This window comes from Anser brachyrhynchus, assembly GCF_964034855.1.
Source record: "Anser brachyrhynchus genome assembly, chromosome: 3".
NCBI lineage: Eukaryota > Metazoa > Chordata > Aves > Anseriformes > Anatidae > Anser > Anser brachyrhynchus.
In genome coordinates this window covers 125,336,945-125,353,574 of record NC_137696.1, presented here as the reverse complement: position 1 = coordinate 125,353,574, position 16,630 = coordinate 125,336,945, and the positions used below count along the sequence as shown (strand labels likewise).

The window sequence follows — 16,630 nt, the reverse complement described above, 5'->3', positions numbered from 1 at the left end:
AGAAGGCACGGTGGCTCCTGCACCTGGTTCTGGTGCTTTCCCCTGAGGCTCCCCGATTGCTGGAGTTTCACCAGCCCCAGAGACGGGTGGGTGCCAGCCCCGCGTCCCGAGGAGCGCGGTGTGGCTCCCCGACGGGTGGCCGAGACCTGAACAAAGCCCTCGGCAGAGTGGCCGGCATTTATAGACTGCGAGAGTGCGAGGAGGAAGCAGCTGAGGACTTAAATGACTCAAGTGACGGGGCTGGCCCCTGCCCTGCAGGAGGAGTTTGGAGCTGCCCTGGGTTTCGAAACCTGAGTTTCGTTTCTGCTGCTGGAGGGGTGTTCCTGGTAAGCCTTCGACTCTGAAACGAAGATTTTATAATCTTATATATATTTCATCTGCTTTTGTGATAGACTTCTTCTGATGTCTCAATAATGTATTCTCTGCTAATAACCTGATTAATTAATATCACCTTATACCTACTGACAGAAATCTGGGGAAAGGTTTCTTTCCAGGAAAAATATTTCAGTCTCTCAGCACCTCTGTTACAAATTGCTGGACTTGGTTTTCTTGTAGTAGCTCTAACCTGACTCAACCTGAAAACCTCTGTGTTCTTGGAAAAGCAAATCAACAAAACCATAACCTCAGCATTCACACGTTCGTCCAAGATTGTGCTGTGTAGGTGTCTCCCGTTTGGAGGCATAAAAGGTGGGTGCTGCTTTCTGTTTTCCATGCAAATTGTTTGATGATTTACTCTGCACGATCATTTCCTTGTAGTATACAGCTGTTCTACATGACGTGTTTTCAGGTGAAAAAAAAATGCTAATAAAAATTACCAAAAAAGGAAAAAAAAAAAGATACATGGTATAAAAGAGCAAGGATAATCCTAGAAACTATTTTTTTCTTGCAGCCCAGGTTTGCAGCGATAGTTGCTTGTTTTCTCCAGGACTGCCGTGGCCAGCAGCACACGTGGGGCAGGTACGTACGGACACGGGGTGCCGGGTGGCATCTGCTCAAAATAATTTCTACATCTGCTCTCAAGGCTGTCTGTCTTATCAACCTCGGCGTCCCTGGCAAGTTTCTGTCTCCTGCCACCCTCACGTTCATCGTGTGCCCACCCAGAGCATGGGGCTGAGCCCGCTCCCGAGGACGCCTTAAGGCTAAGCCGTGGTGTCCTGTGAAGAAGCCAGAAACCTAAAAACCTCCCAAAGTCCTGCTCTGAACCCGCGGGAGGCAGCGGCGGCGGCGTCTCAAGCCAAGGCAATGCAGACGGTGACTGTGCTCCCCTCTCTCCCTCAGGAGGTCCTTGCAGTGCTTCTGTCCCTCTTCTTGGGGCCGCCACCTGCGTGCATCCGCCCCACGACAGCACCCTGCTGCCTGCCCGAGCTCGTCCCGGCTCGGCATTTCTCCATCCCAATGGCAGAAGAAGGACCCATAGCACACGGTGAGCTCGGTGTCACCACGAACAGCACCGGGAGGGAGTCCCAAGTGCCGCAGTGCTGCACCCTCCGAGGTGCACCCGGTGGAGAAGGGGCCTGGATACTCGCTCAGCATCTCCTCCGAGATGGGACCTCCCAGCGGCATGGGGGGGCTGCGGGAGAGCTGGGGAGGGACACAACAAGGTGGGGGGCGGCTTTAAGCTAAAAGAACGCAGGTTTAGGTTAGATATTAGGAAGAAATCCCTCCCTGGCGCAGGCTGCCCCGAGGAGCTGGGGGTGCCCCATCCCCGGCAGTGCCCAAGGCCAGGCTGGATGGGGCTGGGGGCAGCCTGGGCTGGGGGCAGGGGTCGTGCCCATAGCAGGGGTCAGAATTAGATGGGCTTTGAGGTCCCTTCCAACCCAAACCATTCCAGGATTCTCTGATTCTAGTTCCACCCCACTCTTTTTTTTTTCCCTTTTTTTTTTTTTTGGATTGTCCAAAAATCTGGTTCAAGCCTTTTGTGGTTTCGATTCCCCCTCAAGGAGAACTTATGGTGCGGGTTGTGATGGCGTCTTCCGTGGGTGATGTAAGAAGGGGGATTCAATGCAAGGTGGGGCAAAAAAGGGAGGTTTTGTCTATCTCACGCAGCTTCCTGTGCAAATTGGGAGGCAGGTGACTCAGGCTCGGTGAGGGGAGCCCCGCTCCCCCTCAGCTCATGAGCTGTTCATTTAACAGGAGCGGCTGATAGATGGGGGTGTTAAAGGGAGGCTCTCCCAGTGCTGTCAGGAATGATCCCCAGCTTACAACGCCCCCGGAGAGGGGTGAGAAGGCAGGCGCACTAACCAGAAATCCCCTTCCCTCTGACAAGGTGGCAGCGATGGCTCACTGGAGGAGACTCCCAGGAAAAAGAAAAAGTACAAGAGAGACCGGAATCCTGAGGACGGAAAGTGTGAGAAAAATCTCAATCATTTTCTCAGACGGGATCTTCTGTGAAGCTATTTTATTCGCGATTAATGGCAGGCTTCCTGCAAGCAGAAACATGCAGTAAAAGTTTGTCATAACCTTATAGTCCCTATTACCCGACACCTGATTTCTCCCGTTTCCTCACTGCCTGAGTACTGCAGGTTCACAATCTACTCGATGCCCTCCTATACCATACATGTACGATTTTTATTTGACCAACCATTAATTTCTCCTTTTCCTTTTATTTTTCCTTCTTCTCTCATGACTAGAGGGCCCGTGATTTTTGTTTTTACGGATTTCGTACTGCTCATCCTGTTCTTCTTAGCTATCCCCCTTATTTTGGGACAGGGGGACCTTCCCCTCATCTGCTTCACACACTCCCCACTGCTGTGCCGCACAATCCCTTTTGAATATGCAAGGTCAGTGGAATTTTCCACTGCCAAAACACCTCCTATTGCAAAAACACAACTTTGTTTCTCGCAGGAGCAAGAGGCTCTGAAGTCCTGTGAGCATGGAAGCGGCTCGGGGCTCGGGATGTCTCCCTAGGGAGCTCCGCCGGGGCCGCTCTCACCTCTGACCCTCCCTGCAGGTAAAAAGCTGCAAAACGAACTAAAGGCCGCTCTGGAGGAGTCCTCCAGGAAGCTGTTGCAATTCCTCCCTGAACACAGGCTGCCCGAGACAAGGAATGGGATCCAGTACCTCATGTGAGTTGCCTGGCGTTTGTTCCCCAGGGGGCATCTCCCGGTTCTTGCCTGGGAAGGGGCGGCCCAGAGCTGTCGGCACACAGAAGGACTCCGAAGCCAGCGGAAACGTCTGGCGAAGCAGATATTTCAGATATTTTAGAGTATTTGGGAACCTTGCTGACTGCGGGATAACTCCATTTCAGAGGTTTGTTCCCTCAGCTGGTGAACGCAGCGGGTGTCGTGCTCCTGGGCAGCCCAGGAGGACCCTACAGCCGTGGGGGTGTCCCGGGGTGTCCAGGTTCGGTGGCACTCTCCTCCCTGGTCCAAAAGGGACATTTTGTGTGTGTGCAGGCCGTGGGTGCAGGCTGTTCTGGCTTTGCAGGGCTCACTGGAGATCCTCCCCAGGGGCGGTGAGCCCCGTTGCTGATGGGCTGAAATCATAAAATCCCATCAAAAAAAAAAAAAAATCCCATCATCAAAAGCTCATCAGAAGGTGCAAACCCAGGCGGTGCCGCAGTGAGGCTGGAGCTGATGCAATGTCCAGCCTGCTGCTGGGGACCTGTCCCTGAACCTGACTTATTCGGGCTTATTCTGGATCTCACAAATCCCAGTTCAAAGCCTGTAGGACTAAGTATTCATTTCACCCTTTTGAAAAGCACAGGCCTGTGGGAGTTATTTAAATTGTCCTTTTTTTCCCCCCTCCCTGCCCTCAGGAACCGCCTCACGGGCTTGAAACCAGACATTTTGCTGGATCCCATTCACATCGGTCTCTTCGGCAGCACCGGGGCAGGGAAAAGCACGTTGCTGAATGCCATCATAGACAAAAATTTCTTCTTGCCGGTGTCCGGGAGCGAAGCCTGCACATCCTGCGTGGTACAGATCAACACAAGCCGCGGCAAACAGCACGAGGCCAAAATTCACCTCCTCACGGACGAGGCATGGATAATATCTCTGTTTTTTGCCATTTTGGGGGGGAAAGGAAAGGAGACCTAGCAGGCTTCTCCAGAGGGGAGTGCAGCCTTCTGGAAGAACGTGGTCAGGAGGGGATGTGACCCCGATGGCCAAAGTGTCCCCAGAGAAGCGATGGGCACCAGACCCGGTTCCCCCTGAGCTGGGTGTGCAAGGAGGGAGGAAGCAATGGAATTTCTTCCCTGCTGCCTTGTCCCCCCGCTGTCCCCGTGTGCTGGTTGTCCCCTGGTGGTCTTGTCAGGCCCCGGCCCTCCCCTCCCTTCCAGGCACCCCAGCCATGACCTCTTCTGTGCATCTGATCCCAACAGGAGTGGAGGGATGAGCTGAAGGGTCTGGTGGAGCTTATGGACGTGGACGAAGACAGCGAGGACGACGATGAGAGAAGCGAGGCTGCTTTGAAGATCTCTGCTATCTACGGGAAAGAAGCTGAGACTAAGAGTTACGAAGAGCTGTGCAGGATGAAACCCGTCGTCTCTATTCCCCTGTCAAGATGTATCCTCCTGAAGGAAACAACAGTGAGTAGCCCCTGTATTTCACAGAATCCCAGAATCACGGAGGGGTCTCCTGGGGCCTCCTGCTGTCTGCCCATGGTGGAAGGTGACAGCTCTTCCCCATTTTTGTTTGTTGGATTCACCGTGTTGGGGAGAGCGTGGTCTTCTTGGGTTGTTCCACTCATGGTGACCTTGGGACCCCTCTTCGTGTCCTGGTGCCCACACCTCGGGCACGGGGCTTTGGGTGTCACCACCAGCCACTGCAAATCGTTCTGTTTCCTGGTGTCTCTGAGGTTCTTTGCTAAGGAGGGATACTGCTTCTTTCCCTTGCTGTGTCCCAGGCTAAAGACCTTTCGGACAAAATGGGTCCGTATATCCGGAATCAGAGCAGTCCAATAGCAACAACAAGCAAAGAAAAAGACATAATGCGGCTCTGGCCCCTGATCAAAAACGTGGAAGTGACTGTCCCGAATTCACAAATGATTCCAGAAGGCGTCGTCTTCGTGGATATCCCAGGGACAGGCGATTTCAACACCAAAAGGGACGAGATGTGGAAAGAGGTGACCGGCAAGCTGTGGCATGGGGCGGGAGGGAACAGGTACTGCCCTCTGCCCAGGACTGCTCCCGTCCCCTTCGTAGCAGTGATGGAGAGACCTGGGAGCTGCTGTGGGGCTGTGGGGAGCAGGGAAGCCTTCCAGAGCAGCATTTCAGCGTTGCACACCTGAGCTAATGCATTTTCCAGTTCAGAAATGGTGCGGTTCCCTGCTTGGAGATGGCACCAAAGGCCAACGGGGTTTCTCTTCTGGTAGCATGCTACAAGAAGAGGCTCTGCAAGTGCTGATCCCATCTTTTTCTTCCTTCCTCCTGGTACCATGCTGTCACCAGACACCCTACTAGGGCAAGCACTGGTGTCCAGACCAAGCCCCCATCAGCTGCAGTCCTGGGTTGTAGGGATTTATGATGGGAGGATGAGGTCTCTGGCTGGAAGCACAAAGATTGCACATCCCAGCTCTTCAGCCAGAGTTAATGAGAATTAAAAGTGCTCAGCATCTCTTGTATTTACTCTCTGCTGATGTTTCGTATCCTTTTTTGTGACCCTTCTTCCCCTCCTACCCCTTGCAGAACATCAACAAATGCTCTATCATTTGGGTGGTCAACTCCTTTGAACGTATTCTGGGAGGAAAAACCCATCACATGCTGCTGAACGAAGGCATGAAGGCTTTCCAGAGCGGGATGTGCAGGGACCTTTCCTTGGTGGTCACAAAGTCTGACGAGCTGGATCCGGAGGAGTACGGAAAGTAATGGAGCAAGCTGAGGTCCAGGGGCTGCCGGAGCCCACTCTCCGTGCAGGGGTGCTGGGTGGGCGATGCTGGCCGTGGCGCTGCGTGGTCCTCCTCCCCTTCTCCTTACAGGAGCTACATCCTGCTAAAATCATTCCAATGTGTAATTTCTGCCTTCTTTTTATCTTTTCAGGGAAACAAAGAGAGACCATGTGAGTATAGCCCTAAGCTTCTTCATCCCTTTCGGGTCATTTAAGAAAATGGGAGAAGTTCCCGTGTGATTCAGTGTCACTTGAGCAGAACTGATGGACTTGATGCAGAAACCAGAAACTCTGTGCAGTTCTTTGTCTTGTATTAGGGAGAAACTGTCCTGGACAGTCCCTTTGGCCTTAAAAAACCAGGGATCTATTTAGCATTGCCAGAAAATGTCAGTAATAATTCCTATTCTTTCCCCCAATGTAGATAAATAAGCATGATGCCATCCTAGAAAGGAACGAAACTGTGAAGCAAGAGAAGAGCCAAATGATGAAGAAAACCCTCATGGTAAAGTTGCTTGGCGAGCCTGGACAGAATGTGCCTGTGTCATGAACCTGTTCCTTTTAAAGTCTGATGCATGTCTGTATTACAACATTCTTATCGTGGGTTATTAACAGACATTGTCCTTGAAGTCTGGTCACCACCTAGCAGCTTCTGCTTACTACAAACCCTTCCTTTGCTCTGTGTTTGGGCCCAATTGGTCTTCCTAATCACCTCCAGTTTAATTCTCCACTGCATATGCAAGAAATGCAGGACTTTGGTGATGGGGACGCCCCCCGATTCAGCATTTGCTTCGTGAAGAAGAAGAGCCCAGATGAAATTATGCTGCAGAAACAAACTCAGTGTATGTGTGTTTCAGAAAAAGCTTCCAAGTGACTCTGAGGTCGTGTGCAAGCCTGACCTCGTGTACACGGTCAGTGCCCGGGAGTACTGGCAGGGGACGACGCTCAGCAAGGAAGAAACAGGTGACAGTCGGCTTTTATGCATGCAGGGAGCCTGCATGGGTTTGGAGAGGTCCTGCGTTTGGAGAGGTCCTTGGGCATTTCCCTTCATCTTCCTCCCCCCCTTCAAATTATTGATATCAAATAGTTCAGAGCCAGGAGAGGATCCCCTCATCCCAGCCTGGCATCACCTCACCCCATGCACCCCCTTCATGGCAGGCAGAATATTGAGATTTTTGGCCAGTTTCTGAATCATTCAGTACGTGCCATGCCGATCTATAGCGTTCTTAGGTTTGGTTATGGAGATTTTACTGCGCCAAATGCCTTGCATTGCGGCGTGGCACTTAACGTGGAGTTGCGTTAGAGCCACATGAAGTGTCTTTGGCGTTACTTTTGCTAAAACCCTTCTGCTTTGGCATGGATGCTTTCTTTCCCGTTTCCTCCTCCTTTGAAAGCGTGCCCCTCTCGTGCACTCAGCCAGGCCTGTCATTGTTCCCTTACCTTTTGAGCCCGATGTGAGGCTTCTCCCAGTCCCTCAGGACTGTGATCCACTGCTGGAGCCAGGCCGAGCCCCACAGCTTGAGCCGTGCTGCCTGTGCATTTATCTGCTCCTTTGCTCATCTGCAGAAATACTTTGCCATGCTTTTCTTCTCTTGCTCCCTCCTGTCCCCAAGGTGCCTGTATGGCTCTGTGGGACCAACCCAAGTCCTGGAGGCCCTGTGTGTGCCCCTACATCCCCACCCTATGCCCAGACGGACCAGTGCTGACCCAGACCAGGCAACTGGTGCTGCAGAAATGAGCCCTGAGAGCCCTCCCAGGCTGTCAGGGTCTCCTGGGAGCCTCCTAGGAGGCCACCACCGGCCTGGTGCTGGTGTCCTGAGTGTCCTGCAGGAGGTCTGCCCCCCTGCTAACCCGGCCTTTCACCCCTTGCAGAGGTCCCGAAGCTGAGGGAGTACATCCGCAGGTTTTACACCGAGCAGAAGAAGAACAAGCTGCTGAACTACACGACAGAGGCTCTGGTCATTTTCTCACTAATCTGCAATCTCCCGTCCAACAAACATGCTCAGGTTTGTCCAGAGCAGCTTTCGGGAGCATTGCTGTTTATTCTTTGTTGGGCAGGCAGCAAGGCCTGCCGACAGGCTCTATTCCTTTGAGCAGGCAATTTACATCATGTGTTTCCAGCACGACGCGTATGCAACCTGCAGGCAAAACATCTCGCAGGGGGCTGACAAATGCATCGAGGCACCGCAGCCTGAAATAGCCGCAGTTGCTCCGTTTGAGCGCATGTCCTGCAGCCTACCCAGCAAGGAGAGCCCCGGGCTGTCCTCCTGTCCCCAGGGCAGAGGGGACAGTTCTGGTGCAGGTCTGCCTGAGCAGTGACCCTGCGCTGGGGAAAGCAGCCGGGGAACTGGGCGGCACTGGTGGCAGTGGTTGGGGCGGGTGGGGAAGCTGGCGGGGTTATTTATGGCCCTGTTGCTTCCAGCACGAGGTTTTCAGTGATTTCCCCCCCCCCCCCCCCCCCCGTTGTCCATTGATTTCAGTCTCAGCTTGAGAAAAAAAATTACTTGAAGGATTTCATTACGCAGAAGATCGCTGACTTGGAGAATGACATCAAGAAATGCTTTATACCAATCGAACAGCCACTCAGAGAAGGCGTAGACGAAGCAAAGAAGTCATATAAGAAAACTATCTCCGATCTCCTCAAGGTGGGTGTAAAGCAGTGTTTTTGCAATCCCAGAACTATTTGGTTTGGGAAGAAAAGAAGAACAGAAGCACCGCGTCGATGCACTTTGGATGCTGGTCCTTGGGGGTGCAAGGAGCGGGGACACGAGCCCTGTTGCAGCATTGCTCTGGGGTGGCGTAGCCAAAGGTTGGCCTCCGGAAAGGGGAAGCCCAAGTCTGCAGCTTGGCAGCTCGGGCAGCGACCGGGAAGTCGTGGAAATGCCCTTCCAGATGAAAGCCCAATTTAGACATGAGATAAAACATTGCAAAAGTCCCTGGGGTGGGGACTCAGCCAGCTGCCTCCCAGCCAAGCAAAACCACCTGAATTCCCTCCTCTGACCCACGTCGGTAGGAAGGAGCTGCCTGGAAAGGAGGGCTCAGCAGTCGCTGCTGGGCTGGTGAGCCTCCTCGGGGTCGGTGGGGAAGATGGCGTGGGTCTAACCGGACATAAGAGGGGTGCTGGAAACCCCCATCCTGCTCCTTCCACGGCTCCTGCCTGCATGCGGCCTTCACTCCCAGGGGGTGGAAGGCCGGCCGGATAGTTGTCCTGCTTTTGGTGAAAGATGAGGGCAAATGTTTGGGTGAGATCTGTCAAGAGGCATGGCTTCAGACACCTTAGCTTGGTGGATGTGGCCCCGGGGGAGCCTGCTGGGGCAGCACGCCGAGCTGGGGCCTGCTTCCACCGCCAGGCCGGCTGCCGAGCAGCAGGCTGCGAAAACCTCGAGGTACCTTTGGCCCAACGCAGCCCCAGCCTCCAAAATTTAGGTGGAAATCCCCTCCTTCCCTCCCTTCCCCTGCAAGTTTCATCAGCTGGGCGCGCGGCTCGGAGCTGGCTGCTGTGCCTCACGGCCTGCGCTTCCCGTCCCGCAGCGCAGCCACGGGCACCGGGGCTACCACCGCACCCTGAAGGCCGTGTGCCTGAAGAAGGGGGTGTACGCCTCCCGGACCTTCTTCAGGATAGACGTCAACGACGCCCTGGCGCAGCCCATCTACAGGAAGATCGACCTGAGTTTCGGGGAGGCGTTCAGGTGAGGCGCAGGCAGGGCTCTGGGCGTGCAGCGGGAGGGCTGAGCAGCTCCTTTCTGCTGTTTTTTGTTTTTTTTTTCCTCTCTGCTTCCTACCTGCCTCCACTTTTGGGACCTTTTAACCTCCCCAGGCAGCCTGTTCTCAAAGCCTTGCACTGCAAAACCTCTCCAAATGTCTAATCCCGATGCTCTGCGACAAAAGTTTAACCCTGTTTTGTTTTTTTTTTTTATTATTCCTCAGGATTACAGAAAAAGGCTGTCGCTTTCTGCTTTTCGTTGTCCTTTTGTCACCTAGAACTAATCCCTTTTCAGCCCTCCCAGGCAGTTTGCTACCAGGACGTCCCCTTGTCTGATCCCAGCCCGCCTGGCCGTGCTGTCCCAAAGCACGGCGCCCTTCAGACACTGCTGCTGGATCCGTCCCTTCCCAGGCACCAGCTGCAGCCCTGGCGCGTGGCTCCACTCTCTGCTTCCCCTTGTTTTGTAGAAAAGTGGATTTATTGTGAGCAGCCAGACCCAGCCAGTCCGGCCCGGTGTTTGCTGCCGAACTACCTGTATTTACAAAAGGACAGGAGGACGATGTGGCTGCCCAGCGAGCAGCTGGGAGGCACTTTAATAGGAAGGCAGGGCAGGCTGTAGTGTCGGGACAAGTGCACTGAGCTGCTCCTTGCTTACCCTTGATCAGCATCATTTTTTTCTCCCTTTCTCCCCATTTTTCGTTGCTTGTTCCTCTCATCTCTCTCGATCCCTTTCTCTGCCCCAGTTGCCTCCCCAAAAAATTACTCACCCCTAATTACATTTTTCCCCAGAGATCCCAGTTTTTCTACATGTGTATCCAAACTTAATATTTCTGATATCTTCTCCTATGATGCCTTGTCCTCATACGGTGTCACAGATATGGGTACCTGGCCGTAGCCACCTTGCAGGACTTGCTCCATAATGGGTCCCTCAGGCTCCCTTTTGGTCCCCAGAGGAGTTTGTCCGTCCCCCTCAGCCACACGTGTAACTTCATGTGCTCTCTGAGCTCCAGCAGCTTCTACCCCCTCTATGCATCACGTTCAGCAGTTCCTCCCGCCATGCCCAGCAGCTCGGGCAGCAAACCCTTGCACCACAGCGTGCTCTCACACCCGTAGCAGCAGGTAGCCGAGGTGTGAAGCACAGCTGGGTGCTTGCAGAGCAGACAAGAAAAGGAAAGACCAAACAGGGTCAGAAAACAGAGCCATCAGAAGGTGAAAAAACAGCAAACAGAGCTGAAAGAAAGACAAGTTTTTACTCAGTTGCTTGCTTGATGTGACAACATTGTGCCTCCTGTGGCTGCTGATTGCCCCCGTGTTCAGTGGATTTGAGGAGCAGGGACGTGCCATGGCACCCCACAACCTTGGCCTGTCTCATGCTGCTGCTGACTTCAGATGCCTTGAAGAGGGACCTGAACTTCATCCCCAGCACTGTGTCCTGGAGGAGAGCAGCTCAGACTGCTTCTGCAGGACCAGGAGAGCTTCCTCCAGCCGAGGTGGATGAGGGTAGCATTTATATCATCAGGTCTAGGAAGGGAAAACCCATTGCGTGCAGCATTTGCTCCTTTGCAAAGAAATAACCACATCATCAGTCTGGACTAGCTAAAGGCAAAGGCAGTTTCCTGCTCCTGGGAGCATGGAAACTGTGCTGCTGTGTTTGCTTTGTCCCTCCCTGTGGGTCTGTGGCTTCGATGGACGTCCTGCCCTGCTGGGTGGGGAGGATGCGTCTTTGTCTTTGTCCTTCCCGATGAATTTACCACCCCACAGGATCCAGATGAGCACCCGTTCCACGCTGAAAATCTGCCTTGACATTTTCAAAAACGCCGTGCAGCAGAAACTGCAGGAAGCTGGGATGCAACCGGTGGCTGACAACAACCAGCTCAATTTCCTTAATCAGGAGGTACGCTCACCTTGAAGGGGGCTTTGTGAGCAAGAATGAGCAATGGGAGAAGGAAAGGGGGAAAGCATGGCCTTTGTGGGACCTGGGGAGATGATTAGCTCTGTCTCAAGCTCCTGGAGAGGTGAGAAAGAGACATATGAGCAGTTCCACGTGGTCTCTAGTGAGCGTGATCTTCAGGAGGCTGAAGGCTTTCTTGAGAGCTAGCATAAAATGTCCCAGTCAGCCGTCTGCTGTGTTAATTCAGAGCACAGCAGAAAGGTGATGCCCACTGGCACCAACTGTCCCGGTCATCTGTTGAACGACACACTCATATTTAGATCATCATTCTGAGATTTTTATTATTAAATTGTTAGCTTAGCTTGTTTGTATGACTGAAGCACCTGTGGGCAAACATTTGAACTTACTCCTGCAGACAGACTTCATCGTCGGTGAGGCTGAAAAATTCATCCTGCAGAGGAAAGCAGAAATCTACCAGTCCCTTGCACTGTCCATTCAAAATGACCTGCTGCTCTACTATGAAGGTAAGACCAGCCACCTCGTTTTTTTCATCTTTGTCCCTGGAGGTTTTGATTTTCACAGAATAACTCCAATAAGGGCTCAGAAGAAGGGCCCAGGCTTACAACCTACCTGTAGAAAGACTGCGAAGAAATCTATGGGGCGAAAGGATTATCTGTTAGGTGGTCATCAACTCACAGAGGTTTCTGAAGTCTAAAGTAGATCATGCTCAAATACAGAAAATTCCTTCCCTGATTTACTCTATTTTCTACTTTTTTATTTTTATTTTTTGTAAATCATGGATATTTTCTAGCAGTCATTCATTCTTATTTGACTGCCTTTGAAGGAAGGAGAGCGAAGGATGCTAAAGCAATAAGCTGCTGAATCTGTTTTTTCCTTCCTTTCCTATCAGTAGGTGGCACAGTCAGAAAGTGAAACAGTTCAAAACCCCAAATCCAGAAGTCGCTCACGTTGGTTTTAGGAAGACACCTTAATTACTGGGTTAGTTAGTTGTGAAAATGCACTGCTGGGCCAAAGCAGGAAGGTGTCCTGGGGATGGGCCACCCCAACAGAGCAGTGCAGAGCTCTCCTCACAGCCAGCCGCTCTTTCTCTGACCTCTGGAAACATTCGTGGGGCACGGGGAAAAAATACTGAGAGGAAAAATAATGAGCTTGTGTTGCAGCACTGGGGAACATCCCTGTTTAATTAGTGCCTGCAAAACGTGCAGGAAAATGGGCTTGGGCCAGGAGTCAAAAAGCCGGTGATGCGAATCGGTCCTGTCGTTGGCAGCGTCCTCCTTTCTGTGGGAGCCAGGAGATGGAAATCGTGCGTGAACGTTTCTTGCCCCAAAGAGCAGGGGTCTGGCAGCAGCACCTCCTGCAGCTCGGGGCTGATTTGCACGGGTGCTTCTGCATCCTGAGGAGCAGGAGGGGCTTCTTCCCCGGCACAAGCAGAGGCAGCTTGGCCTCCCTCTGTAGAAGACTCTGGCGGTGACCTTGTCCCTTTCCCAAAGCAAAGTACTGCCCCTTGTCCCCACGTGTGTCCTCGGCCTGGATCCCAAATTGACAGTCACCTCTTTGCCACAGAGGCTGCCATGGTAAGAGGATCACAAGCCTACCAGAGGATGCAAACCATCCTTAGCAACGGAGTGATGAGAGAGGTGGAGAGAGGAATGTTTGAAAGAGCTGAGGAGAGCATGAGGGGGCACCTCCAGGACATGCAGGTAGGTTGGGCACCTCCTTGTTCCTTGGGGACCTCCCTACGGTCATTGTCAGTGCCCTGTGGGTAGGGGACAATGTTCCAAAAAGGATCTTGTGAACACGTGTGATAACGTGAAGGCATTTCTCACCTCACCTCACCTCACGTACGCTGTAGGCCACTGCTGGCGTTGCTTTTGCAGCAGCAGCAGACCAGCCTCCAGAAGCACGCAGAGGCGTGTTTAACATCATTTATCCATTGCAGATCACCGCTAGGGACCAAGTTTATCTCAAGGCACTGATGTGGGTCTGAGCCCTGTACTGGAGGGTCTGCCTGCAGACCTGTAACTGGGCTAGCAGTTATCATCCGTAACCAGTAGCCACATTGCTCCTCCCCCCACAATAACCACAATTTGGGTTAAGGGGCTTCGAGGAGCTCAAAGCTGCTGCCTCTGCCCCCCGGAGCCCATCAGCCCTGGCAGGCTCTCGTGGCTCTCTGCCTTGGCCATGGCCCGGGTCGCATCCTGCACTCATCAGCTGCAGAGTCCTGTCCCACATCCCACTTCTGTGCTTCACCGTTTGGGTGCGCTCAGGGCAGTGCATTTTGTTTTACTGGAGAGGCTCTGCTCTGAAAAGCTGTATGGAAATATTTAACCCCTATAAAAATATCGAGCCCTATCTATCCGAGCAGCCATGCTCCATTTCTGAGCTGTTGGCTCATGCTGCCAGCTGTGTTCTCCTTCTCGTGCACCAGCACCAGCAGCAATGAATAGGCTGCATGAAGGTGGCTGGTGGCTGCCCCCGTGCTTTCCCTGTCCGGGGGTCACCACATGCACAGGGAGGGACAAGGGGCTTCAGCCCTGTCCCCTGCTCATGTGCTTGGCTGTCTGATGGTTGCAGAAGCAGATCACCAAGAAGCTGGAGGAGGACTTTTCCAGCGTTCTCAGCTTTGCCTTTTGCCCATGGGACCAACTGGACGGCAAGCTGCCAGGTACGGCCGCAAGCACGGGTTTGGGGCTATTTGTGCAGGTCCCACACCCCCCCCTTTTGGAGGTACAATGGGGTGGGTGGCAGGGTGATGAGGGTGCCCACGGCTGCAGTCCCAGCCATGAGGAACTTTCCTTGTGTTCCCTTGGGCATCAGAGGAAGACGCTGCAGGCCAGCAGGGTGCCCACATCCCAGCCAAAGCCTCAGGACTTCCCAGCTGTGGCTTTTCCACACAGCAGCTCGCATGCGAGTTGCCTTTCTCTTGCTGTGCTTCAATCCCCAAGTGCATAACCACCGAATAACGTTGGTATGGGCACGTGTTTGGTGATGGGGATAAATAAATGCCACCTGAGTACACTGGATTCCCAGGCGGCTGCATGGGGGAATCTCCCCCATTCCCCACAGCAGGAGAGGCAGGGGCAGGCTTCCCATGACCGAGCGGTAGATGTCCAGCCGGCTCTAACAGGCTCCTCTGTTTTGCAGACTTACGGAGTGAATTTTCCACCATCACCAACATTCACGAGGCCCTGCAATCAGCCAAAGTCGCTTAGAGAGCTGTGGGAATTGTCTCCGACAGTGTGGTTTTATTATTCATGTTGGTGGCTTGTTCTCTTTACTCTGTGGCTTCATGGGAAATCACCTCTGGAGAATTTTTTCCTCTTATAAAAGCATTTCTGAGATATTTTGTATGCATTTTATGGTACTGCTTAAGTAAGAGTCCCGGGCAATGCCCAGTGCCCCTTCCCCTGCATGCCATGCCATGTTCCCCACCCGAGGGGGCTCCAGCTGTGACTCCTCGTGGTGGTGGCACCCCGGACCATGGAAGTGATGCTCTCCTGGGAGAAGCAGGACCACGGTGCCTGTGTCTGTGACGGGGTTCTTGAGGTTTCACAGGCTGCTATGCCTCTGAGACCCTTCGTGCATGTGGAGATATGTGCGTGTGTTTCACTCCGTCACCCAGTGTGCCTACACACCAAACAAAGCCCGATTTTACCCACAAGGTTTATATCTCTTTTGATATTTTGCTAATACAATAAAAATATTCAGAACAGACTTGTGTATACTTAGTGTGCTCCCGCGAAAGCCGTGCTTGGATAAAACCAGCCCCAAAGAGCTGCTGGGGAAGTGCTTCCCTCTGCGGAGCGACCTGATGCAAAGCAGAGGTTATGGAATTGCACCAGATGTAGGCACTGAAGGTGCTGCCCTCCCCGGGGATGGGGAGAGGACCGTGCTTTACATCAGCTCTCCTACGGAGACAGCTGAGAGAGCCGGGGCTGTTCAGCCTGGAGAAGAGAAGGCTCCGGGGTGACCTCGCTGCAGCCTTTCAGCACCTGAAGGGGACATAAAAAAGATGGAGAGCAACTCTTTGCTCAATCAGATAACGACAGGACGAGGGGGAATGGTTTTAAATTACAAGAGGGGAGATTTAGATGAGAGGTTAGGAGGAAATTCTTCCCTCAGAGGGGTGGTGAAGCACTGGCACAGGCTGCCCGGAGAAGCCGTGGATGCCCCATCCCTGGAGGTGTTCAAGGAGGCCTGGGCAGCTGGACGAGGCCCTGGGCAACCTGATCTGGTGGGCGGCATCCCTGCCCGTGGCAGGGGGTTGGAACTGGGGGGGCTTTGAGGTCCCTTCCATCCCAAACCATTCTGAGATTCTATGAGAAGCAGCAGGGAGAGCTGGGCTCCTTCGGCTGGAGGCAGAGGTGGCTCTTCCACCACTCGGGGGGCTCAGAGGAAGGACAGAGCCCTCATCTCCTCCGAGGTCTCCAGGGAAGGACCAGGGGTGGCTCCAAACTCCAACCAGAAATAAAAGAAACCCTTCCCATGAGAGTCATAGAATCATAGGATTGTAGAATGGTTTGGGCTTGCAGGGACCCTAAACCCCCCCCCAGTGCCACCCCCTGCCATGGGCACGACCCCTGCCCCCAGCCCAGGCTGCCCCCAGCCCCATCCAGCCTGGCCTTGGGCACTGCCAGGGATGGGGCACCCCCAGCTCCTTGGGGCAGGCAGCAAAAGGAAAGGATTTCCTCCTAATGCCTCACCTAAACCTGCCCTCTCCGAGTTTAGAGCCGTCACTCCTCATCGTGTCAGACAATTCCCTTCCCCAGTCACTGCTAACCATGACACGGGCTGACACACGCTACACATGGCACAGACGTGGCAAAAGACGGATGAAGACGAGGAGAAGCAATTCCCTGAGTCACAGCAGCTGGTGAGCCATCAAAACGCAGGCACCGCCGGCAGGAAGGCTGCGCCTTGCAGGGGGGAAATTTGTGGAACCAGGGCACCCAGAAAGGGAAGGTGCAGAAACTGCAGAGCTCTGCAGAACCACGGGCGTGCAGGGGGAACAAAGCCAGGAGAGGCAGAAAAGGGTAGAAAAGGGCCGGCTGCCTGTAAAACGGGGCTGGTTAGCGCGCGTTGTGGGGACAGGACAAAGGGCAACGACCACAAAACGGAGCCCGGGAAGTTCCGCGCCAACGTGCGAAAGAACTTGTTCACGGCGCTGGCAAAGCTTTTTGGGAGCATTTAACA

The 16,630-nt window shown here is 53.4% G+C and overlaps 2 protein-coding genes across 2 annotated transcripts in view; one reads left to right on the top strand and one right to left on the bottom strand.

Annotated features, from left to right (window-relative positions):
* Window positions 1-16,630, bottom strand: part of LOC308191609 (uncharacterized protein) — a 78,621-nt gene that overhangs the window by 32,542 nt on the left and 29,449 nt on the right. The gene's annotated exons all lie outside the window — the stretch shown is intronic.
* Window positions 253-15,151, top strand: LOC308193648 (nuclear GTPase SLIP-GC-like). The gene is made up of 21 exons (XM_080588588.1): window positions 253-326; window positions 556-687; window positions 890-957; window positions 1,279-1,423; window positions 2,267-2,347; window positions 2,951-3,065; window positions 3,758-3,980; window positions 4,322-4,528; window positions 4,846-5,064; window positions 5,627-5,802; window positions 5,978-5,996; window positions 6,247-6,327; window positions 6,680-6,785; window positions 7,695-7,828; window positions 8,303-8,467; window positions 9,354-9,511; window positions 11,287-11,419; window positions 11,832-11,940; window positions 13,001-13,137; window positions 14,012-14,102; window positions 14,582-15,151. Exons 4-21 carry the CDS (start codon window positions 1,396-1,398, stop codon window positions 14,647-14,649), a joined length of 2,250 nt encoding a protein of 749 aa, XP_080444714.1. The 5' UTR covers window positions 253-326; window positions 556-687; window positions 890-957; window positions 1,279-1,395; the 3' UTR covers window positions 14,650-15,151.

What these genes read in the sequence shown, in the direction of transcription:
- LOC308193648 (XM_080588588.1), top strand. Translation starts at nt 1,396, where the DNA reads ATGGCAGAAGAAGGACCCATAGCACACG. An exon ending in AGAAGGACCCATAGCACACG is followed by an intron (nt 1,424 to 2,266) that starts GTGAGCTCGGTG and finishes CCCTCTGACAAG; the next exon opens with GTGGCAGCGATGGCTCACTG. An exon ending in GAATCCTGAGGACGGAAAGT is followed by an intron (nt 2,348 to 2,950) that starts GTGAGAAAAATC and finishes CCCTCCCTGCAG; the next exon opens with GTAAAAAGCTGCAAAACGAA.